This window comes from Mustela nigripes, chromosome 3 (assembly GCF_022355385.1).
Source record: "Mustela nigripes isolate SB6536 chromosome 3, MUSNIG.SB6536, whole genome shotgun sequence".
In the NCBI taxonomy this organism is placed as follows: Eukaryota; Metazoa; Chordata; class Mammalia; order Carnivora; family Mustelidae; genus Mustela; species Mustela nigripes.
Window position 1 is genome coordinate 58,495,827 of NC_081559.1, and position 26,046 is coordinate 58,521,872.

Below are 26,046 nucleotides of genomic sequence, written 5' to 3' on the forward strand. Positions count from 1 at the left end.
GGCATTTTGAAGACACTATGGAGGAGGTAATTATAGGATTACTGATCCTTGAACTTTACTCCTAAATAAATAAGGATGGTGGAATGGTGTGGAATTTTCTTACATGTACTCAAAATACTTCATATATACTTAATATTTATATATAATGTATATAATGATAGTACAAAAAAGATATGGTTTAAATGCTAACAGGTGTGATGATTTTCAATTTAAAACAATACACACAAGGTAAGTACCAAAAATATAGGTAAACATACAGTGCTTTAAAACCATAAATGTACCAAATTATTTTGTATCTTTTAAATTAACTAAATGGAGGTCACAAACATATGACTACAGTTTAGGAATTCAACTTAGTTTTGACATTAGCTCTTCAAGACTAACCATGTTAAATTTGCCATTTCTCATAATAAAAATATTTTATTGAGAGCATTTCGATAATGCTTGCTACTCTCAATTCAAAGTTTGATTGTAACTGGTAGAACAATGACATTGATTAAATGATCATATAGTTCTGTGTTCTTAACATTGCATTCCTGTAGATGTATTGTCCATCTATTCATAGTAATAGTCTATTAGCTTTAAATAACTTCTTGTTAATCCTCTCAACCTCCACTTAATAGTTTATATAAATAAGCTTTGTGATATTTCTTTTCATGCCATCAGTTATTAATAATTCATGTCTTCCTGTGAATTTTCTTTTCTGTATTGCATATTCTTAGAGCAAAATGTATAATTATCCTAAACTCAGGCCCTGGTCAAACACAACAACTAATATTTTATAAAGCATTTTAAAGCATCCTTTTAGTTTTTGAAATGTGTTCACTTCACTTCCTTGTAAGTTAAGTGGAAGCCAGAGAAGGTAGCTTTGAGTGAGAACATTTAGGAAATGAGGAGGGAGAGGGAAGCTATTGCATACCTAGAAGACAACTGCAATGCAAATGCATGACAGAACCTGGGGTGCTGCAGCACCGGGACACTTCCCTAGCCTGCTGTTCCACTCTTGACTAAATGGACCTGTGAGAGCCGAGTGAGAATCACCGCAGACATTTTTGTTACAGAGGGGAAATGCTGTCGGTGTTGGGTAGGGAAAGAGCCATGGAAGGTTTTCAGAAGAGCTAGGTCGTGCGATGGCATTTCCGCCCGAAGGACTTCGTATTGCGATGCTGTTCAAGTCCCCAAGTTCAAGGCTTGCAATTACGTGGGGCTGTAGGGTTTACGAAGCACTTTCGAGCATACTTCGAGGCTTCTCAGGACCCCTCAAGATATTTAAGACGGCCCCTCTACATTTTGGGCTCCTGGGGCTCACTGAGGGTTTGTCTTGAAAGTAAGTGGAGCAGGTAGGATTTTAATTAAGATTTACCACCCCGAGTCTCTGCCATTTCTACCACCAAACACTGGACTTAGGTAGGCAGTCTGGTCTGTTTAACATATCTGTGCATGACGGAGTGGGCCTAGATGTGCTGGAAAGAACCACGACAACTATAAATTATATTTTCTGAAAAATAGAAAGTGTATTTTCTTCCAAAAACGTATTTTGAAAATGCATTTTCAAATATCTACGTGGGAACTATATCGTGGCTCTAAAGAGGGGCTTCCCCGGTGAGCCAGGCTTTAAAGACCACCTTCTACTTGTACCGAATTCAACAGATCACCTAGCATAGCTGGCATTTAACACTGATTCCGGATAGATAGGTTTGTAACAATGACATTCATATTCTCGCTTTTGATTATTATTATTTTTTAAGATTTTGTTTATTTTCTTACTTGATAGACACAGCGAGAGAGGGGAAACACAAACAGGGAGAGTGGGAGAGGGAGAAGCAGGCTTCCCACTGAGCTGGGAGCCTGATTCGGGGCTCAATCCCAGGTCTCTGGGATCATGACCTGAGCCAAAGGCAGGGGCTTAACGACTGAGCCACCCAGGTGCCCCTTGCTTTTATTATTACAAATAGTATTACTTTAAAGCTATAAACCTAATAGTGCAAAATACTGTTAGAAAAGACAATAGCTACACTTGACTTTTCTGAATCAAAAAATTAAGTCTTAATAACGGCTATTTAGCTGGAGACGTAGCACATTATGTAAAAGCGAAATTGAGGAAAATTGTTTTCCTGATTGTTTTTAATATGTTCCTAGATGAAAATCAAAGAGTCTAGAGTTTAGGGCACCTACTATGTGCCAGGCACTTTATGTTATCTCATTTCTTAAGCTTCTTTGAGGCAGGTACCATTATCTCATTTTCACAAATTCAGGAAAAGGATTCAGGGACATTAATTAAATTGGTCAGGGTCGCACAGTTGTTAATGAAAGAACTCATCCCAAGACCCAGCTACATTGATGATCTCAAAGTTTTTGTGCTTATTGGGATCATATATGGGAGGACTTATTAAAAGCTGGCTGCCAGGTCCCACCCCTAGAGTTTCTGAGTCAGTAGGTCTGGGTGGGACCCAACAATACACATTTCTAGCATGTTCCTCAGAGGTGTTAATGCTGCTAATTCTAGGACTACAGGTGAGGACGTCATTTGTCTTCCAAGTGCCTCTAAACTCACATGACAGACACATTCGTTGTACTGCCAAAAAAAAAAAAAAAAAAAAAAGATTAGAAACCTAATAATATTTAAAGTTTTTTGTAACTTATAAAAATTTTGACTTGCAGGAAGAAATCTACTCAAATACATTGATCTGCTTTTGGTTTTAACCATGGCTAAGCAATTTAAAGACTATTATAAATTAGTCAGTGTTGTGATTCATTTTTAATAACTAGATCTACCACATTCTTTTTAGGCCATGAAAAGCCTTCGAAGAAAAGATACTGTAAGAATGATTATTTTAGGCATCCTGGTGAGGTGATAAATTTTATTCTTTCATAATATATGCTGGGATTTTAAGTAACATTTGGTTAAGGACATTGTTCTTTTAGGCATTTTGGAACCATTGCTAAAGACAAACCTCCAGAAAGACCTGTAAGCAAGTCTCATACATACATACTCAACCTCATACCATGTGCTGCTATGCCCTGACCTGGTTTTTCTATCTTCTGACCTGAAGAGTGGGAGAATTCATCTTTGATCTTTGATGACCAATCCGTTATCGTGGATCTAAGAAACTAGGCTATCCCAAATTTGCCCCTACCTTCTCATGTTTGTTAAATGAGTGATTATTAATGTAAAAATCTGCAAGGCTGGGACACCTGGATGGCTCAGTCAGTTAAGTGTGTGCCTTCAGCTCAGGTCATGATCTCAGAGTCCTGGGATTGAGTCCCGGATCTGGCTCCTTGCTCAGTGGGGAGCCTGCTTCTCCCTCTGCCTGCTGTTCTCCTTGTTTGTGCTCTCTCGCTCGCTCGCTTGCTCTGACAAATAAATAAAAATCTTTAAAAAAAAATTTATAAAAATCCTGCAAGGACATTGCTTCAGTACTTTTCATTCCTCCTTTTTCATTCCTCCTTCCCTCGTTAGAATATGAGACTCCCCTCTAGGGTAAAATGATACTTGCAGCTCTCTGCCCAGCAGTTAATAACAGCAGGGAAACATCTCACTCAGATAAACTTCAGATTTCAGATGGCATTTTATTTAGGCCTGGAAGGAACTAGGAACCTTAATTTTTTGGTGGAAAGCAAAAGGAGTTACATTAGTGCTTCTAATTCCCTAGAAGGAGAGGCAGTACCATACTACTATGACTGGCTATGGCAGTTAACCCTGCCTCTCAGGACAGTCCCCACATTGGAGGGCTCAGGCCATTTGCTACAGCCTGTGGGGAAAGTGACCGTGATTTAGGCATTAGACCTCTGGCTGGGACAAGGAGATGGATTTTGTAAATTCAGAGAATTGCTTTGGTTATCCGTAAGTCATTTTAACAATGGAGCCCCTGACATCTCTGCCTAACTAACCACATCTTTACATTGTTCAGGCTCTTGTTAGAGTGATATTCTGGAAGCGGGGACCTTCTTAATCCTGTCCAATTCTCTGAGACTTAGATTGTAATATCAAGCGATTCTTTCCTGTTAGGGATTTAAGAGGAAGATGGTTTGTGTTATGCTCGAATTTAAAAAGCGGGATGCTTGTACACTCTTCCCTATTTTCCCATTCCTTCCTGCTCAGTTTTTATAAAGTATAGAGACTTTATGTGGAAGGATGAATGTTACGCATGTCATACCAGTGTCGCAGTTGAAACATTCATTAATCCAACAATCAGATCTAAATTCCTCACCTGCCACATCTTCACTCCCTACAAATGAAGTCTCTGGTGAACTCATTCTGAATTTCCCTGGAGCTTAGGCTGGCAATCCTTATGAAATTTGTTGCAGCTGCAAAAATGTGCCTAAATATGGACACAAAATCCCTAAATAGTCCTCTGAATCAAAGTTAGCCATTTCTTTCCCCCTGCTAGGCACCCATAAATGTTTGTTGAATGAGGGAAGGACAGCATTAGTTAGTCCCTAAATTTGTATCTGCATTAACACCACAGGGTTTGAGAAGCTAGTTGAACTTGTTCTGTATTTTATTGAATGGCATGGTCATTTTGCCATACATACTTGTTTTGCTTTTTTCAAACATTTAGCAGGGATATGAATTTGCTCATGCCTACAGATCGCCTCCCACACATGTGACCATTTAAAAATATATAGGGAGCAACTTAAAGTCACTTTAATCATATTTGGAATAGTGCAATAGCTTTGTAAATTTAAATGAATTGCTTGTCTTTGAAACTAATAGTGTCAAAGGTAAAGGTAAGTCAATAGATTACGTTTCTATCCTCGAGAGATAGAAATTAATCCATTTAATAATGTGCACAGATATATTATTTCTTTAAAAATACATGTGAGTGTCAAAATTATTAAAAAATGAAGAAACTTGCAAAAAATTTCAAAATTTTGTCCAGAAGGAAAGGGTATAATGGGTCAGTCCATAGTAGGTTTAAAATTGTACTCAAATGAACTGAAAAATAAAACTTGGCTAAAAATTGACTAATCAGATTCTTGCAGTTTTTCTTCTGTATCCTGATTTTATGAGAGGCATGTATATCCTCCTCCCTCCAAAAAAAAAAATCTAACAGTTGAAGATATTAAAATATATTTCATTGCATGTTCAGATATTCTGGGGTCCAAATATATTCCACCCAGTCCATAAATAGCACATATTCATTTAATCTTTGATTAGCAAATGTCTTCCTGAAATTTTACTGCTGGTGTGTTCATTGCCTTTCCAGGCAGGTAAAAACACATTGTTTTTCCACAGCTGGGATCAGAAAACCATGGAACAACATATACTTAATGGAAGCTAGTTTTGCCATGCACACCTGCTAAGTTTCACATTTTTTTAAAAAAAGAACTCTGTGTGTCCACTCTTTTGATCCAGTTCAGCACAGCCCTAAAATATGAATCAGAGGAAAGCTGTGGATATCAGCTTGTGTCAGTCATGCTTTAGCTGTTCTTGACGAGACTCCCTCCCCCACCCTCAGAAAAAAAAAGAAAAGAAAACGAAAAATGAGGAAAAAACTTGTTTCTAAATGTTCAAGGAAATGTGCCAGTGAGAAATATTTTAGGTAATTTGTAAATGAAGTCAGAGACAGAATCATAAATAGAAAGGCCTTTTTGTCCTCACTGAAGCCGGCCCATATTCATGTATTTGGAGATGATTCCCTCCGTGATCAGAGATTTAGAATTTTTTGGAATTTTTTTAAGTGCGGTGAAATGAATGTAATTAACTACAAACATCTCCGTACAGAAAGGTATCTGTTCTCAAAGTGACTAAGTTCCCTTCCTTCCCCTGGAACGTCCATGAGTTGAGGATCACCTGATTTGCATCTATGAACAATGTTCCTTGGTTTCTTACTTGCTTGGAAGGCATTTTCATAACAAAATACTGGGGGTAGTAAAAGTAGTAAGTAGGAGTCTCCATGCAAGAGAAACTGGAGTTCCCTAACATGCACATGATTTTAAAAAAATAATACGAAGAAGATGCCTTGAGATGCTGGCAGTTTCAACATTTGGAACAAAAGAGTTCATATGTATATTTACATCCTAATTGCTCAGTTTTACCGTACAAGCTTCAATTTAGGAAAATATACAGTACTTTTGCATATAATGGTAACTTGTGAGCCCCTGAGTCAAGTAGAGAGGATTTAAATACAAAAAAAGGAAAACAGCCATTAAAAGCACTTACATTGTATGTGGAGTAAATAGTACAAAATGATTATTTCCCTGGAAGACCAGGATCAGAAACATGCCTATGAAGACCCAAGATTCCTACAGTGCTTAGGGATGAATCTGTCAAAGAAGGATGCCTAACTGGATGAAGATAGGTTTTTCTTTGCCGCGGGTGAAGCTCTAAAGAGAGATCACTGTCTTGTTTTAAAAGTGAAGTCAAGTTGTCTTCTGAAGCTGTGTTCAGGTGCACCCCACTTGAGAGGGATTCTTTGGATTTAAGTTTAGATTTTTCAAGGTCTAGAAATTCAGGACACTGAGAGAAAGAGAAGAAAAACATGGTTTTTTTTTTTAAATAATTCATTTGGACAGATTTCTAAAATTATGTTCACAAAATCTAAATACATTTAACTTCCTCATTAATCTATATTTGGCTAGTGATCGTAACCAAGCTTTCCCTACCAAAGATGGGTCAAGGCATTGGAGGTTGGGCATCAGTTTGTCCTAAACAACCATCCTAAGAACTTTTACTCTGAAGCCAGATCAGATTCTTCTTTGTTTTAAAACAAAGTGTTTAAAACAAAGTGCGCGCGCACACACACACACACACACACACACACACACACATTATTTAACGTTGAGTTTTCCAGATGAGTTCTAATTCAATAAATCAATTTTAATTCAAAATTGGAGACAACTGGAATCAGAAACATGAGTCATTTGGTGAGTAAACAGTGTAAGGAGGGCAGGAAAAACAATGAAATATCACTCATCCTCGTGGTGAGGGAACAGAAGGCTGGCTGAGGACCATGCAAAAGCTGACACCCCGAAACCTTCTCCCACCCTCACTCCTGGGGGTGCGACATTCTTTAGGAATCTCCCAATTATCTTAATGTTAATACCTTGCTAGAGGGAAAAACCCTGACAATGACAAGGCCTCAGCGCCTCCAGTATCTTATAGGTCCTCTTAAGCATATGAAAGTTCTATTGAAACCTCCCTTTTTCCTTACCTCCCCAACACCCATCCTGCATAACCTGCCACCCCTCACATCCTGCTGGGGCAGCAGCTCTCTCTGCCCATGGGTCCTGTCCCCGTGCTCTAATAAACCACTATTTTGCACCAACGATGTCTCAAGAATTCTTTCTTGGTCATGGGCTCTGGACTCCACCCAACTGAACCTCACCCATATTCTAAAACTTCATCATTTGGTCAGAAACTATTACCTAAATCCACTGAAAATAAAGTACATGGTTTTACAAGATCTAGGACATTCAAAACTACTTAGAGAAATTAAATTTCTACTTGATATTTCAGAAAGATTGCAGTGTTTTCCTTCTGCGTATTTCCCTGTTATTAATGTAGTTTCATTTCCCAGAACATATTACACTAAATTCCAAAACTTCTATAAAAGTTTTACAAGATTGTTTAGGAAATCCTTGCTCTTGGGTCCACCTTTCTTAGGTGCAGTTTGGCTATTGGGCTTCAGTAATAAAGAATAATTTCCTAAGTGGAATTCCAAGGGAGTTAGACTTTTCATATTAACATAATTCAAAAGGCCTTAGAGGTCTTCAGAGGCAAGATAAAGGACATCTTAATATTCCTCTTACCATGATGGAGATGAGAAAAGTTTAGAGATCTCTGGGCATGTGTGGGGCACAAATGAGATCACCAGTCTGTTGGCCGTGGAACCTGAGGTCTTTGGACAGCTGCTGTTTCTCCTCCCCCTCCTCCCAGACTCCCTGCACAAGAGTGCCTCTTGTCACCAGAGCAAATGACAGACCTTTTTCTGAAGTGCTTTTTGGACTCGGGGCTATTGGCTTTGAAAGCTCTACCACATATAAACTTAAGCAGATTGATTCTTGAAAAGAATTTTTTTCTTAGAAAAAAATTGCTAATGTTTTTTAAAAAAAAAGTACCTCTAACTCCACTGTTCTCAAACTTGAAATGAACATGATGATTAGTGGGGAGCTGGTTTAAATGCAGATCACAGGGGCTATTTCCAACAATTTTAGAAACAGACGGGGATGAGAAACCTCATTTCCCATAGCACCCTGGATGATTCTGATTCAGGCAGTCCCCAGAGAGAGAGATTCCCAGTTTCACACTGTCTACACTCACTTGTGAGGAAGGACTGAAACTTCTGTCCGTCTTGATGGATGCTACAGGATGGCTGGTTCTCATCAGGCGGATGAGGGGCCTCTGATACTCGGCTCCAGCGGTTACCATGCTGTAGGCTGGGGGGACCACGGTGGTTTGTTTTTGCAGCAACTGTAAGATGGTCTGGATGTCGGCAGTCATTTGGGATTCAAGTCTGCGGGACAGACACAAATGGGGGAAGACAATCCTAAAACAGTCCAGGATCGCAAAGCATTTGAGAACATTTCAGCACCACCAAGTAGAACTATGGCCCTGCTGTAAACAAGGATGACAGGAGAGGGAGCACGGAGATTCTCTCCTGGCTGACTGATGCTCACTTTCTGTGTCCCACTAATGGTTCTGATAAACACCGTTGCTTTCCTGCATCTACAATAAGATCTTCACAGAAAAGCAGCTCAGTTGAAATAGATGACATTTTTACTAATCTTTACTGATTTTAAATGTAAAACACACTGAGACTATTTTAAATCAGTAATCTGTTTTTTAATCAGGCTTTGCTGTTTCTTGTGAGCATTTTATTTATTCTTTAAAAATGGATTTGGCAGCACATTTCTTTCAGGGCTGTAGAAGTCAAGGAATTTCTTAGGTGTTTCAAATTTACATTACCTTTATTTTACCTTGCATCTCTCCTATTCATAGGATTGCATGTTATTCCTTTAGTGCTGTTAGATTCTTTATCATTAAGTGCTGTTAGATGCTAAATGCCTTTTCCATTCCTTTCTCATTTATAATTCCGGGACTTTTGTATTTAAGAAACGGACGAAATGTACAAGTTCACTTGCTTCTCTGACCCATCTGGCTTGCAAAATGCCAGTCTGATGATTTCTTCCTGCCAGATCTCATAAAGAGCCAACTGGTCTGTTAATTTCATTCTCATTTTAAAGTAAAATTCTAAGGAAAATAGCAAAATACAATAGAACTAACTTCCCCCTCTTTTTTTTTTTTTTTTTTTTTTTTTTTTTTTGCATGTGTTAACAGCGTTTTAAAAAAGGGAATTTTGTGGGCATAAGAACAGAAAATTAGGACCATATGCCTCTTTAGAAAACCTTAACTCTTCACTTATTTGCACTATTTTGTTTCCAAATGAAAGCTGTAAGGAGAAGGTAAATCGTACCAAAAATGTTAAAATCACAGACCTTAGAATCTGCATTTTAACAAGATCCCTAGGTGATTCCAAAGAACATTAAAGTTTGAGAAACTCTGTTTTAGAACCAAGTGTTAATGATTTCCCTAAAAATGTATATCTGTAGGTATAACATATAAATATATAAGAACCCTTCTTATGTAGACCTTTAACCCAACATATAGTTTAATTGGTCATTAAAGCAGAAAAGCAGCAGGAGTGAAAATGACTCAAGATAGACCATTTATTATCTGTTTTTTTTTTTTTTTTTTTGCATTGTGTACTTAATATGAATATTTGAATGAACAAAATGGGGTTGTGATTCACAGGTCTATATTTGAACAGAATGTGGACATTAAATAGGACAGACCCAACTCTAGGAAATGTCCCAGGATTCTCACTCTACAAAGTCCAAGTTTGAATTGAGTTGTCCTCTTCAAACTTATTCTCTATACCTTTGCCTTCTGGAGTAAAGTGGAAGAAAGATGATGTTGGAGATCTCAGTGCTGTAAACATGTAATGTGTTGGATTTTAAATCCAAGAAAGGCTAAGTGGAGTTAGGACAGAAAATATTTGAGAAAAAATTGGAGATAAACAGAAGTAAGTCAAAGTGAGAAATATGTCAAGGGACATACAGATGCTGGGACGATGTCAAAAGAGATGTCAAGAGAGATTTAATTGTACTTTTGAAAGGAAAATTTCATAGAATAATAACTAATGCAATCAAATAACAATTATTATTATTATTACTAATGGACAATTGCAAATTATACAGTCTTAGATGTGTGTGTCCTTAGGAGTTTACACTTAACAGTCCTAGGACATATTGAAAACATGTTTTCAGTAATCTTTCACTTATCCTGGCAGCAATGATTGGTACTGCTGACCAGGCAACAAAGGAGTCCTAAAATCTGAATTTTAGTCCTGAAGAAAGGACTAAAGGAAGTACATGTAAAGTAGGAGGAACACCAATAATAGAAGTAAAGTTCACTGCCTGTCATATTTTACCTAACTGTTTACTTCTTGAGCATATATAGTTTCAATATATCATATCTTAGTCTTTAAACATCTTTGCAGGTGTGTATGAGTCAAAGATAGAAACTGAGGCTGGAGAAGCTTCAATGACTTGACCCAGTTATCCTGTACATAGCGAAGTAGCAGAGTTATGGCTCTAATCTAGGCTCACTGCAAGTGTTTTGCTAAAGAAATCACTGCTGTCCCTGTCATTCACCCATTTACTCACTCGCTTTAATAGCTCCTCAACAAGTTGAACACATACACCATGTCCTGGCAGTAAAGAAATGGGCAGTTATTTTCTCTAAGTCACAGAAATCAAAGAATTCAAGTTCAGAGATCACACATATCAATTTTTATGTTTATACAGTATACAGTTTTATGTATCTTGTAACTAAAGGATCAACGTGACTTGGCATAAATAATAGGGAGAGTAAAAAAGCAAATGTATCAATTAAGCAACTTAATAGGTTTCCCTGACCATTAGTAAGTATTATAATGGGAAGTTCTTAAACTTGAACCAGGATTACTGACCCTAAGAAAATGATAGGCTGTTTTAATGTTCTCAGATATGTTTTAATTTGACAAGATCTGCAGTTAAAATTTAGGAATGAGATATGAACCTTATCACCAGGAGATTTTAAATTCAATTAAAATCCATGAAAAGATAAAAATACAAAATAAATCTTTAGTTCATGCAGTATTTTCCTACCTTTGGTTGACATTAACAAATTTATTTCAATTCACAAATTTGTCAATTTTCTAATTGTCTGTTTCAATTCCTGATTAACTTGTGATAGCAATGTATATGTGTGCGTACACACATTTCATGTGCTTACTATATTGTTTGACACTGTTCATTTTTGAATTAAAACAATAAACAGCATGGATAAAACAATTAAAACAATAAACAGCATGGATAAAACACACAAGAAACATTAAGGAAAGATTAAGTAAACCAGTAGCTTATGGGGTATACACAAAATTCCTGGGATGTGTTCAGTATAGATCATGAGTAAGCAAGTAGCTTGCCAGATGTGGACAGAATTCCTCAGCTGTATAGAGACAGCATGTGCATAACCTGTAAGACATGCCAAAGATAGAATAGAAATATGATGCAACAAACCAGAGTGTGGCTTATACAGATAGAGACAGAAAGGATGAATTATTCTCATGTCATCTCTGGAAAGAGAACTGCCCCCCCCCCAACCTAAATTTGGCCATTCAGAGATGACACACAGCAGAGGCTCATCTGGCTCTATCTGTGTTTTACCTACAAAAAGCAAATACAACCTAAGGCTGTTGAGTAGAATAAGTGGAAAGCCACAGCTGTGGCCAGGTATACCTAGCCTTACATCTCTGTGAACGAACAAGTGTGGGCCATTGGGATAGAAGGAATTTTTTGTCTGTGGACCTTCTGTGTCAACCTCAACTCTGTCTGGTCCTAGTAACCACACCTCAGGGCAGGGTGATTCAGCACGTATGAACATTGCGTCAATTGGAATTCAGCTGTAGTGGGCTTCTTTTATGCTATGCTTGTATTTATTAGAAATGTGTTAATTACCTCTTCTCGCTCTTCTCATCTCATTGTATGTTTTACATCGGTTTAGTAAATTATGTGATTTGAACATTTTAGTTTCATCGGTGAAGTATTCGGTCTGTGACCACTGCCTTGCTTGGTGGTGTACCCGGAGGCTACTTTTGAATCAAGGTCAGCTCCCATATGAAATACTACTCACACAGCTATATCATACTCATTCATTTTTTTTTTTCCTGAATCTCAGCGATCAATTTAATCTTAAGAAGTCCACACAGAGTTGGGTTAAGCAATTCCATCCCCCCTAAAACCAAAATTTATTCTTCATCTCAATTGGGTATAGATCAACGATGGAGGAAAAGTGGAGAAGACCTGGGCTTCGACTCTGTGGTATTTCTAATTCAATCACATTATTGAGAAGCTTTCTGAATAACCATATGTTTAAATAATTTTGTCTATACTGAAAAAAAAATGCCGTAACACATAACTAAGTTACCAGAAACAACCAAAAAGCATAAAAGCAGGATGCAAAGAGGGTGTTAGTAAACAAGCTAAATATGAATTATTCTGAGGAAAAAGGAGTTTTCTTCAGCAGCTGGTGTGGGTGATATACTAATTTTATGACAAGTAAAGAAAAAATAGGATTTATGTTGCCAGAATCATGAAGTTTCTAAATAAATGCTCCTTGCAACGCAGATTAATAATTCTGTCAACTTCTAGTCTTATTTTAAATAAGTAAGCATATGTGAAATATATGAGATTATGGTAGTAGGAATTTGCTAGTTGCAAGGGGAAAACCATAGCCAACCAAGGGCCTGGGGGATATCCTCCCTTTGCCTCACTATTGCTTATACCTGTTAAGCTGTTCTTGAAGCAGATCTAATCTTTGCTCCACTTCCCCATAAGTGAGGTCACTTTCGGTTTCCGAGATCCCCCAGGCAGCTCGCTGGAGTGCTGAGGTGCTTGACTCGTCAGCCTGAGTCTGCACATGTTCCCAGCTTCTTGTGTCGGCGATATCTGTGGGAAACACCAAGATGGATATCAACTTCTTCAGGTGCCCCTTTGCATCAGCACACACAGACATCCTCAGGATGAGCAGGAAAGGATCTCAGAGTATAAGCCCGGAACCAGAGAGCCAGAGTGATTCGAGGACCTGTCCAGGGGCCACCACCGACGGACCGCTGAGCCCTACCGTCCTCACCCTGCCTGCCACCTCCTCTGCCCTTTTTCACATGAATAAAAACATAGAGACGGTCGTGAGCTTTGAATACGATTTTGTTGCAGATTAGAGAGCAGTGATTTTCGCTTCTGGATTTGGGAAGAAAGAACATAGCTTGCTCCTGTAGACATACCTCGTTTTATTGCCTCGCTTTGTTGAACCTCACAGACACCGGTTTCTATACGACCAGTGCTCTGACCTGTGAGCTAGGGAGCCTTCTCCTGATACTGGTTTTTACAGAGCAAAGGTTTGCAGCAATCCCGTAAAGATCAAGTCTATGGGCACCATGTTTCCAACAGCCTTTGCTCACTGTCTCTGTGTCATATTTTGGTAATTCTTGCAATGTTTTGAACTTCTTCATTACAGATTTGTTGCGGTCATCTATGATGAGTGATTACAACTCTCTGAGAGCTCAGATAATGGTCAGCACATTCTAGCAATACAGTATTTTTTTTTTTTTTAAGATTTTATTTATTTATTTGAGAGAGAGACAGTGAGGGAGGGTATGAAAGGTGAGAAAGTCAGAGGGAAAAGCAGACTCTCCATGGAGCTGGGAGCCCAATGTGGGAATCGATCCTGGGACTCCGGGAACATGACCTGAGCTGAAGGCAGTTGCTTAACCAACTGAACCACCCAGGTACCCAGCAATATAGTATTTTTAAATGAAGGTATTGCACATTATTTTTAAAGACAGAATGCAATGGCACATTTAATAGACTACAGTACAGTGTGAACAAAGAACAAATTTGACTCTTTTTATTGTGATAGTAACTTTTTTTTTTTTTTTTGCACTTGTCTGGAACAGACCTTGCAATACCTCTGAGGCATCGTTGTATGTATGGCTTCGCCTTGGATTGAAGGTTTTGGGAGCTGTTCTCCAGGATAATTAGCATACTTCATGATTCAGAGTGAGCCCAGGGAGAGAGCCATGAAAAAGTTCTGACTTTCAGGAGCTTTTCTTACGCCAACCCAACTCAAAGTAGAGCCATCAAAGATGGCCAGGGGTGTTAAAGGTCCTATAGTCCCATGATACTATTGCATGTTTTTATCTTTCCTTGTAGCTCCTTCTGCACTGTCCTTTCTTATAGCCATATTAATTTCCAATACACTTTCTTGTCGTTCTTTTATTTAGAATATTTTTATGTCGCTATACTTGAAACTTCCCACTTATCTGCTCGAGTCCACTTTTCAAAGGCTCTGAGGCTCTGTTATGTACCAGAGACACTCTGCTAAATGTGGAGGAATTACCGGCAAAGAATACCCAGGCCCCACACTTGAAGAATCTGGTAGCAAGGTTCTGATCATTTCTCATACTGCTGATGAATCTCCTTTTAATTTTTGGCTTCTTGTACAATCTGTATTTGCAAGTTATCAATATTGGAGGGCAAATATAATCTCTTACTTTTCCTCTCATTTTTATCATACACTGTGATGGCTCTTCTTCTGCTTTCTTTCCCTCTACATTTTCCATATCCACATAAGAGCTTAAAATGATTTAGGCTTGGAAAATAAAAACCTAGAAAAAATACTAGTGGAGTTGGGAGTTTATTTCAGACGTAAAGAAGTGACATCTTCTCCTCATTGGGAGGGCTGGTAGGAGGAAAAGAGTATCTAAAAGTGGTCTTCATTTTCCATGGAAATAGATTTGAATTACAGAAAGTGATTTTGGTTTGATAGAAAAACTTTTTTTACTTTTTTCTTTTTCTTTTTTTTTTTTTGGACACTAGCTATGATTAAACACTGACAAAAGTTATGTAAAGTTAAGGAATTTATATCCTCAGCTATTTAAAAAAATGGGTAGAAAGTAACGATTTGGGAAGATTAGGTATGATTCTAGAAATAGGGAGCAGGATTTGCAGGCTTCTTGCAGTCCCTTCCTTTCCTGCAGTTTCTCCCAAAGTACAGTCAACTCAAAACCTCTCCTTTCTCCAAGAAACAGAGAAAGCCTCTGTACTCTTTCTTCTATCATTATGTCTTTACCATTGAATCCACAGAAATTTCTCTAATGATATCGTTATGTCTTTACCATTGAATCCACAGAAATTTCTCTAATGAGGTGCCTACAATTGCTGCCTCAACTGGGTGAAGCCCTACCAAAGGAATTAGTACCTCCGAAGACAGCATTAGAAAAACAGAAGGTCAAGTTTCCCTGTTCTGTAGAAATGGCTATCAGATCTCATAGGGGTTGTTAAGAATTCCAGAATGGTTCTTTGTGATTAAGGAAGGTTTCCTTAGCCTATGGGATCCTGGTGTTTTCTTTTGTCTTTTAAAGGTACAGAATATAATTCCTTTTGATTTTACCAAATAAAACAAAATGAAAATGAACATAGAAAAACCATATTGCTGAAGTTTAGAGCAACGTATCAGCCGATTTTCACTGGAAAGTATGACTTACTATTCATAGACTTGTAACTCCATTCAAAATGAAAAACAACAATATAATGTCTTAGTACAGGAGGTTTGCAATGTTGGAGCAGCAATCCCAAACATTTAGAGCACACATATAATGGTTTGGTGATGCCAGTGCTTGTCCCTGTCTAGCCACCTGCTAGCCGGTTACTATAGGAATCTAGAGAAGACAGTAAGAATTGGTGAGATGGAAGTTACATATAATGCTCAGAAGTTTTGTGTCAAGAAAGCTTACAGAATTTCTGCCTATGCTTAACAGCTCTCTCGTTCACAAATCATATATAATAAATTGATTTTTAAATAACAATGGTGAATCACATGCATGAATTATGTAGGATTATATTCTTTAACACTCTAGAAAAAAACTGATTATCTTCTCAGCAGAAATGAATAAAATGTAAACTATTAGACAGAAGCTTCCTTGATTATACTTTTTTATTAAGGTCTGGATATGCATGATTGGCTTGTTTAACAGCAATATAGAAGAAAAAAGTTCAAAGGGGAAATCCTGGTTAGTGGTCTTAATCAAAATGAACATCCTTGTAGACAGTTTCTAAATATATCTCAGAAAGAATCTGTACTTGGTTGCCTTGGAAAATGTTGCTATAGTTGCAAGACACATTTCTGGAAATGGATGAAGAGAAAGTAAACTTTTGCTGTGCTCTGGGTACCCATTTTTTCTAGAGTTAACTTTTGACTTCAATCTAAGTAGGATCAGAATCCACTTAATTTGCTTTTTTTCTTTTCAGTTTTACCAAAAAGGTGCTCTTCTGTTAGGTTCAGCATGGCAAGTGCAGGAATGTTAGTAAATGAAATTTCCTACTGATAAAATAAAATTTGTGGGATTTAATAGTTTGCCCTGCAACTGTTGGAGTTGTACCCTACACAGTATTCAATTTCTTGAACATCCCGTAGTATGTCACCTTAACAAATCATTAAGGGATAAAATTTACCATGAATGAAGTTCTGGAATTCTCCATTGGTTGGCCAGATTAATTAACCAGGTTAACTATGTGTCACACTGGTCAACTCTGTATGACATCAATTATTTTATTCAATTGACATGAATATTTAGCTATGCATTTTCATTCAAGGTAAGGACTTAGTATTTAAATAGGGACTGAGTTGTACATTTTTGGAAATTAAAAATTTGTAGATATTAAAATTATTTGTTAGGATACTTTTTTTTTTTAACCCTGCATGAAGAATAGCTAATTAAAAATAATTGGAAGAAGCGGCCAAGAAAAATACAAAATGAAGGGCATGTGAACTCACTGTCAGCAAGAGTCATTACAGAGTCAAATAAAGTCCCCAAAATACATCTTTAATGACTTGTCACTTGAGACTCCAAAACTCAAGAAGAAAACAATAAAAAGTACTTTAAAAAAAAATCAGGTCCACATTCTGCTGACTTTTGGAGAGTAGAGATGGTTTAGTGAGCTCTTCAGAACTTCTGACTGCCATAATACAACCTTTTCCTATTTTTAGTACTTCCCAGAATCCGATTTCATAAATAACTAAAATGGGACATTTGGTAATCACATCTAATATTCCATTCTTCCATTGTGATAAATGAGGCACTATTTTCATTCGCTTCATCAAGATTTTAAATTGTCCCGAGAACATTTGCATATATTCTTAGCTTACTTCAACATGGGGTCATTGCAAAAGCTGATTTGATAGCATAGGGAAAGTAACTCTGGAAAAATGTGAAGCCTAAACATCCTAGATTCAATAAACTACTGTTGTCAGATATAGTCACTTCAAAAAACGGTGACAAAGTTAGGTAATATTTATTTATTCTGGGCCATCATTTTGCTATCTTGCCAGACCAAGACCATTTTCCTTTTATTTCTGTTATATTCTTTTGATTGTTTTTGGACTATACATTCTTTATCTCTACGTTTTTATATATCCATTTGTACATATGCATTTTATATATACATTCAGTGATTAAAAACTTACAAAGTAAAATCTATGAGAAACTACTAAACTGAGTTAGGGATTTTATTTCAGAGAAAGTGATTTATGCATGTTACCTTGTTCAATAATGACAATCAATTAGTTGGTTAGAAAATGTTATTCTGTTTGAAAGATGAGCAAGCTGAGCTTAGTGGGGTCTGTCAAGTCACTTATTCAAAGACATAAAGGGAGCAAGTGAAAAAAGCAAATAAAGGGAGCTGGGGTTGGAACCCAAGCAGTCTGACCCACACCTGTTCTTGAACCCACCTAAAAAGGTTAGAGTTAATGAGATCTACAGCTCTAGCTCCCATTTTGCTGAGTTAATTGTTGCTCCTGTGATAATTCTTACCTTTTCCTGTTTCACATCCTTTAGAGCAAATTTGCATACATTAATCAAACATCATTCTCCGTCTCATGCATCTTTTCTACAATAAAACCCATATATTTGTGTATGCCTTCTCGTAGAGATGTTAAACAAATGTGTTTAAATGAGTTGGGTAAAGAACATGATTTATTTAGGGGCATTTCTCCCTGAAAACTGAAATTCTTTTTGGTGTTTTTTGTACTGTTACCATATTGGCCAAGAAAATGACTGGGTTGGGGGTGAGGAGTGGGTACAGTGGTTCTTATACATATATAAGAATTAACTGGTTAGCTCTCTTGAAATACTCAGTAATCCCGACTCCCTGTCAGAATCGTTACAATAGACCTTCCCACGATGTTCTATGTGGCATTATGTTAACTCTCACTACCACAAAAACCTCTTACGCTATCAATGTTTAGGAGTAATTAACACTTTTCCAGATTTACACAAATGCTTTATACATGACCTGAGATCTGAACTCTGCAAATATTTCATGAAGTTGTAAACAGATTAAATTAACGTGTGTGAGTACAGTTCCTTGTTTGTGAGAAGGTGCCGTTTCACAATTAGCACCCAAGGGGGGCAATCTGATTCCTGAGAACCTTGATTACCTTTGCAAGAATGACTTCTTTTATCTATGTGAATTCTTCCTGAGGTGGGTACTGTTTCTTCAAAATTGAGTCCAGCTGCTTTCCCCACTCCTGCAGGAGAATCTGCTATTCCTGAGAAGAGAGGCTTTTGTTCATCATCAATGGAGGAGATAAAAGATGAAGATCTGCTTTTTTTCTCTTCAAAGTGCTTCTTGGAAATCTGATAATGTCTTATCGTATCTACAGAGTCTTCAAGACCATTTGCACTCTTCCCTTTGCCAAAATCTATCAAAAAAATTATTGTATAGGAGATAATCAAACGTGAGGTTCTATGCACATTATATTTCCTAACGATACATAAACTACATTTTTAATAGTTGTGTTCTTTAAATAACTGTAACAGAGAATTTTCTTTAGGGGCATCTGGGTGGCTCAGTTGGTTAGGTGTCTGCCTTCAGCTTGGGTCATGATCCCAGAGTCCTGGGATCAAGTTTCGCATCCCTGCATTGGAGTCTCTGTTCAGTGGGGAAGCCTGTTTCTCCCTCTCCTCCTGCATGCTCCTCCCCCTGTTTGTGTTCTTTCCCTCTCTTTCTGTCAAATAAACAAGTAAAATCTTTCAAAAAAATAAAAATAAAAAATAATTTTATTTAAAACCACCAGGAAAGTTGTTTATTCTCTTTTCCCCATTGAGAATGTAGCTACTTAAGGAAAATCTTTTCTTGATTTAAAGTCATTAGATTATCTTAATGAAATATGCTGTGGTAGAATTAAAGGAATATCTGCAGTATTAATAATGTTTACATCTCAGAATAAAAACCCTGTAATTTATAACCTTATTTATACATGTTCAATAGTCCTTTGTATTCTTAAAATCTGGTCCACTGTCGCTTTAAGGAAATGAAAAAAGGAGGGAAAATGTGTCCTAATTCTAAAATATCACGATTATGCAGGCTGTTTGTTTTTAGCCGCATGTCCTCTCATGTGGCAGCCAGTCGTGTGTTGCGAAGGTCAAAACCAGAAGCTTCCTTGTAGTGAAGGCTGACGGGATGAATTTCAACCTTAGTTCAGTATATATGTAATGGCCTTGACATTCCAAGAAGTTTGGTAGTGTAGCATACTGCAAAGAATATAAAGCTTAAATACAGTAATTAAGGTGGGTTTACCTAATCACATTAAAGCCAGTAGTGCATATTGGCTGTTTTATACTGAAATGTCAGGATAATTTTAGCCCTGATGGTTGTTTTAGAATATATTTCAGCAGGAAAAACTCAAAAAGACAAATCCCAGAACTTATTTCCATTAGTGTCCTGGGGAGACAATATAATTCTCCATCTGGTAACTGCTAATAACTAACTAACACAACTCCAGAAGGTGTAGTATTTTTTAGAGAAATGGTTAAGATAGTGTCCCCATCTACTCTATGCCTGGTTGTGCTTAGTCTCTTATTTATAGAAGTCCAAATGAGCTGATTTAAGCCACTCCAGAGAAACTTCCAATTATTTAAAAAATATGTATCATGATTTAAAATACGAGAAGCCAGAAAACAGCCCAAGGTAAAAATGAAGAGAGTTAAAAATCAACTTTATGGGTGCCTGGGTGGCTCAGTGGGTTAGGTGTCCTACTCTTGATTTTAGCTCAAGTCATGGTCTCAGGGCCATGATATTAAACCCACATGGGGCTGTGAGTTCAGTGGAGTCTGCTTCAGATTCTCTCCCTCTCCCCTGCCCCTCCCCTGCTTGTGCCAGTGCACCTGTGCATGCACACACACTCTCTCTCTCATATAAATAAATAAATCTTTTTTAAAAATCAAGTTTATGTGAAATTGTTATTAAGGAGTTAGTTTATATCCTATCAATTAAATGTAGCAAAAACTGATTGTTTAATTTATTTTCTTTAAAATTTCATGCTTACTCAGTGATTTTATCATTGCTGAGAAGATCACAGACCTTTCCAGTTTCCCTTCCTTCCTTCCTTCTTTCCTTTTTTGAGAGAGAGAGATCGAGAGAGAGAGAGAGAGAGAGAGCGTGCGAGAGAGAGCACCTGATGCAGGGCTGGATCTCAAGATCCTGACAGATAATGACCTGAGGCAAAACCAAGAGTCAGCTGGCTGCTTAACTGAGCTACCCAAGCACCCCTACCAATTTCTAGAACTGTGGACACATTGGTTGCTCAACATCATTTACATTTCCCCACTCAACCACTAATGTAATTGGCTGTAAATTTTCAGATCAGCATTTCCTTTTCTCTCCAATGTCCCTGACACAGTCCTCCTTAAACTTCTCAAGTTCATTATTATCATCTCATCCTCTGTTTTCTTTGGTTTTAATTTCTTCCCTCTTGAAAATTTGGTCCATGTTCCCGATTTTATAAGCATATCTCATTCCTCAAAAAAGAATCATTTCCAATTTTATGGTAGTAAATGTAAGGGGGGTGGGTAAAGCTTCACTGCTCTAACTTGTCCTCGCACCTGCTTAGTGACTTCCTGCTCCTGAGTACACCTTTGTGCAGTTTGGGTACCAGTGGGATTTGAGTCAGTGCAGGCTTCTCATCTTCCTGAGAATGCCTTTCTTTTAACCATGGCATGGAGTCTTTTCCGGTATACTCAAATGTAAACCGAATTAACCATTACTTCGTATGCCTCCAATCCAAGTATGGAGAGTGCTAGCATGGATCTCTGCAATGAATGTACATCACAAATTATGCAACATTTTGTCTTTTTGGCTTGAGAGGTCTTAGGAGTTCTCTGTAGACTTTTCAGTCCTCACACATAGTAAAATGTTCTGTCCTACCTGCCACCTGGGCCTTGCTCGGTCTTTGTTTACTAAGTATGACTTGATTTTGGATGCCAAGGGACAAACCCATCAGTTGAGAGATATTTTTCAGTTGAATTATAACTTGTTGATTTTAACTCAGGACAAATATTCACAAAATGTGGTGAATGAGGGATCATGATTTCATTCTCTAATAAAATGGAACAGATTACTTTATATACATAGTCTCTAAATTCTATAATAACAATTCCAGGTAAAAGCAGAATCACAAGAGAAGAAGAAAGAGTCTAATATCCTTGAACTGTTCTAATTCATAAGGAGAGTTACTCTACATTTATTTCTGTGTTCATTGCCCCTGGATGATGAACCAGCTGCTTCCCGGAACCCAGGCCACACGGACAGTTTCTTTAATGCAGCCTCGCTGCAGCCATGGTTTTCTATTCCTTATTAGATAAATCAAAACTTCATATTCTATCACTGAAAATCAAAGTTGAAATGACAATCTATTTGTGGATTAAAAATCGAAACTGCTCAGGGTTAGGCTGGAGGTTGGCTGAGGGAATACATGAAATTAGGCTAAAATGCATTATAATTAGCCTCCAGGTACCTCTAGATTTTGATGGGCTGTTCCATTTCTGCCTTCTTCTAGTTTAAGTGAATTATTTGATAGATATTAAATAGTATTGGGTACTGTTAATTCTTGATACTAATTTTTTTCTTAAGGCTATTCTTATCCTAAGTAGAAATAGTATTCTACAGGCAGTAAGGGAAGGGAGTTTTTACTTTTTCTCTTTTGTTGGAAGTGAGATTGTATAATCACTCCTGTTAGCCATCATTATACAAAGAAAAATTTTCATCTGTTTAATTAAACCTCAAATTTGCTTTCTGATTTAGATGATTAAAAACTTTTTTTTTTTAAATTCCTTGTTTCTGGGGGTTGATAGTTCACCTCCTCACAATTCTAAAGCATTTGTGTTTTACCCTGTGGATGTCTCTCTGGGTTCAGACTGAATTCAAGAGCACAGGACAAGAGTGTCCTGATGGAGTAGTTGACCCATCCATCTTAAGAATGATAATGTAACATTCTTCTATTTCAAACAATCTAGGAACAAATGCTTCCTCACTCCATCTTTTATGGAGCCTTTATTTCAGATTAATTACCATTTTTATTTTTCAGACTCAGTAGATAGATCCAAATTTTGGTCAAAGAGAGGCACTTAGTGTGTCCTGCCCTGTCAGCATTTGACACTGGATTTCCTACTGGTAACAGTTTTGAAATAAACTGAGCATTTAGGACCAGAAGCATTTAAAAAAAATGTTATTTCATTAAAAATAGAGTTCTAAAATAAATTTCTTCAATTGATTTCAAATACCTTAGTTCCTCTCTAGCTTCAAGGAATGTTAAAAGGGGACCAATGTTATTTTTTTATACAAATTCAAGATAAAAACATTTAAACTATCTTAAAAAATTAAAGCAAATTACATTTATGTATCACTAAAGTGGACATTAAAAGCTAAGTATTATTTGTTATTGGAGAAGATGTTCCTAAGAGATGCCAAAATATAATACCAACATTTTTAAGGCTTAAATTAATAGAATTAAACCACTTTTATTACAAAAGTAGGTTCAACAATGTATATATTTACTCCATACTTCAGTAATTTTCATACTACTATACTACTTTGATACTGCATTTTCTGTCCATAGAAAGAGTTGTGCAGAATATTCCAAATATTCGGTCACAAAACCCCTATCAGTTAAAAGATACGTGTGTGTGTGTGTGTGTGTATCTTATGTGTTATTATACATGCTATTATACTAATATATTATGTATAATATATAATGGTATAATAATATAAACTGTATGCAACATAAAATCTTAAATTATTATTCCTATCACCCAATGAGTGAATCATATTGGTATACTCTGAAATAAGTACAATCCAACTTTGAAGACTACTTAGAGACAACTTGTTTGGCATTTTCCAAATGAGTTTACCTCATTTACTTCTGTTCTGCCCAACCATTTTATTTTATTTTTAAAGATTTATTTATTTGACAGACAGAGATCACAAACAGAGTAGCAGGTAGAGAGAGAGGGAGGAGCAGGCTCCCCCCTGGCAGAGAGCCGGATGTGGGGCTCGATCCCAGGACCCTGGGATCATGACCTGAGCCCAAGGCAGAGGTTTTAACCCACTAAGCCACCCAGGTGCCCCTGCCCAACCATATTAATAACAAAGGCCATTAAATAGGTCACTGAAGCATCATTCTTGTTCTTCACTTTCTGAAACAATGACTTTACTTCCATCTCAGGAACTGTAGGACCTCTTTCTACAATGGCCTTAGTTAAAGTTGGGCAGTTCCAGGGCACTTCCAGTCCAGAATTTGAAGAAAGAAAAGAACTACTTGAAGATTAAATGAACAAACAAACAACAAGAGGTCCTCAAATTCACAGCTAAACTAACAACTTTCTCTTGTTGAGAAGCAGGTTTATTTCATCAGAAGAAATGGGAGGCTCATGAGGGCAAAGCACCTTCATCAACAAATTAATTTTAAGAGATAAGTGATCCACAATGCTAACTTCTATTTTGTTCAAGTCAGCTTGCTAGAGATTCTATGTACCTTTTCTTTTTAAATGTATCTTTTTGAATGTAAGCTCCTTAACAATGTGTAGCTGGCATGATTGGAAGGGGTGGGAGGTGGTGAGGATTGAAGCCTGAAGAGTTCTGGTGCCTTGAGTAGGTAGTGAGTGGCAGTGTAGGACTCAGCCTTTGTCTGTTTCCAAAACCAGTCCATGTGTTCTTCTCTCTGGTTCTTGATGCCTCTGCTAAGTGATTCACAGTCATCAGTACTCTTGGTTGTCTGCTTTCAAGGCAGTGTTTCACACGAGCAGTAAACTAACTAAAATAATCAATGCACTACATGAGCAGCTTTTAGTTTCTGTACCCCATAGCATTTAGCATCAATAATTTTCTGAAAGCTCTCTGTTTTTTATACTTATGTATGTTATTTTTTCCTATACATTGATTCTACATCAAGATATGTATAAAATGAGTGTTCTGCCTTTAGAACATTAAATTGGGGCAATGGGGACTAGATTGTTTCCAGCAAATTTATATACTTCCTGTAGCACCGTGGAGTCCTGACGACTGGAATGGGTTCTCAAATTCTGGATGACTGGAGTTAATTGTGTCTTCACATTGCCAAAATCATGCTTACTTATTGACACACCAGGAAACTTCAAAGAGCTACAGGCAGGCAAATACCTTACTATGTATACTTTATATAAAATAAGCCCCATAGACTAAGTCTGCGATTAAAGAAAAGTTTTCAGAATCATTCAGAAATGTCTAGTTGCATGAGCACAACACATTGTAATATGGTCTCAGGGCCTTATCAGAAGATAAAAACATTAGATTATTTAGCTTGAGAATGAGGACAATAAATAAGATTGAAAGGAGATTTAATAAATCTTCAAGTGTACCTGGAACATTATTGTATAGACAACATTTTCAAGTTGTTCTTCATATTCAGCGAGAAAAAATATAAGAGATTAACTTTAGGATAAGAGATTTTGATTAAGCCTACAGAAGAACAGCTTGAGAGTAATGGTTCTGATTTTAGAAAAAGTTACCAAGAGAATAATGAAAGACACTGCAGAAATAAATTATCACCTATTTGAGTGGTTTATTGTTCCGCAATCAGCCAGAGGACTCAACAATTAGCCCAATTCAACAAATATGTATCAACCATTCTTTGTTAAAGGAATCTGCAGATTGATAGAGAAAAGGGACAATAAATATTAACCACTGTGCTGGGCAAATCTGCATATTTGGGGAAGTCTAGAGAAGAATATATTGAGGAGCATCTCTCTACTTGCTAGATAAGATGCTGCCCAATTCATGAATTGCTTATAAAGCCAATTCCATTTTAGAAAAAGAGTTTAAGTGAATATATCATTGGAGATGTATCATTGGAGATGACAAGAAAAAGGTAATTTTGGTTGACAAAAAATGGTGTGGTGTGGTGCATGGGCCTGTGTTTGACAATAGGAGGTAAATTCTGATTAAAGGAATGATATAAGCAAAAAGGCAGAAATGATTTACTTGGAAGAGAAGGCAATTTAGTTTACTGGAAGTGTAGAGGAAGCTGATGTGAAGTGTAGATGAGCTGTCCTAGGGAGAGAATTCAGAGAGAAAGGGGCCAAAGAGAGAACTTGGATGAAGTCGAAAGGAGAAAGAGAATCAAAAGGAAGATGCTTGAATTCTATTCATTGATTGATTCACTTTTTCAACAAATATTTGCTGAATACTTGTTATGCGACAAGCACTAAAGTTACAGGTGACTAAATATTTCCCATCTTCATGGAGTTTAGAGTCTAGGGGCAAACAACATTGATTACATAATGATGCAAATGGACACAGAAGTACAACTGGAATTAATGCTGCAAAATAGAGGAGCTGTTGGGAGAAAAACAGCTTAGGGTAGTTGAGGGAAGGGGAAGTCCTTGGAGGGTAAGTCCTTTAAATATGTGCATGACATAAACATAAATGCATTTAGAAAAAAAAAAAATCACCAGTGGTCCAGTGTAAGGAGTAGATGACAGAGGGGCAGGCCAGATGTGAGAGGTGAATTAAGATGTTCTTTCACTATTCCAGGGATTGATTAGGGTAGCTTGGTCCAGAGTTGTGGCTAAGAAGATAGAGAGAAGTGAACAAAAAAGGACCTAGTTTGAAGACTAAATGAAGATA

General features: G+C 37.2%; 1 protein-coding gene across 1 annotated transcript in view; it reads right to left on the minus strand.

Moving 5' to 3' along the window:
• Positions 1–6,196: 6,196 nt before the first annotated feature.
• The window catches only part of KCNH7 (potassium voltage-gated channel subfamily H member 7), a 485,779-nt gene continuing 465,929 nt past the window's right edge, over positions 6,197–26,046 (minus strand). Inside the window, exons 13-16 of the mRNA XM_059392755.1 lie at positions 18,545–18,796; positions 12,834–12,996; positions 8,267–8,459; positions 6,197–6,463 (exon numbers count right to left, since the gene is read on the minus strand). Of these exons, the coding sequence (XP_059248738.1) occupies positions 6,197–6,463; positions 8,267–8,459; positions 12,834–12,996; positions 18,545–18,796 (875 nt within the window). The remainder of the gene's footprint in view (positions 6,464–8,266; positions 8,460–12,833; positions 12,997–18,544; positions 18,797–26,046) is intronic.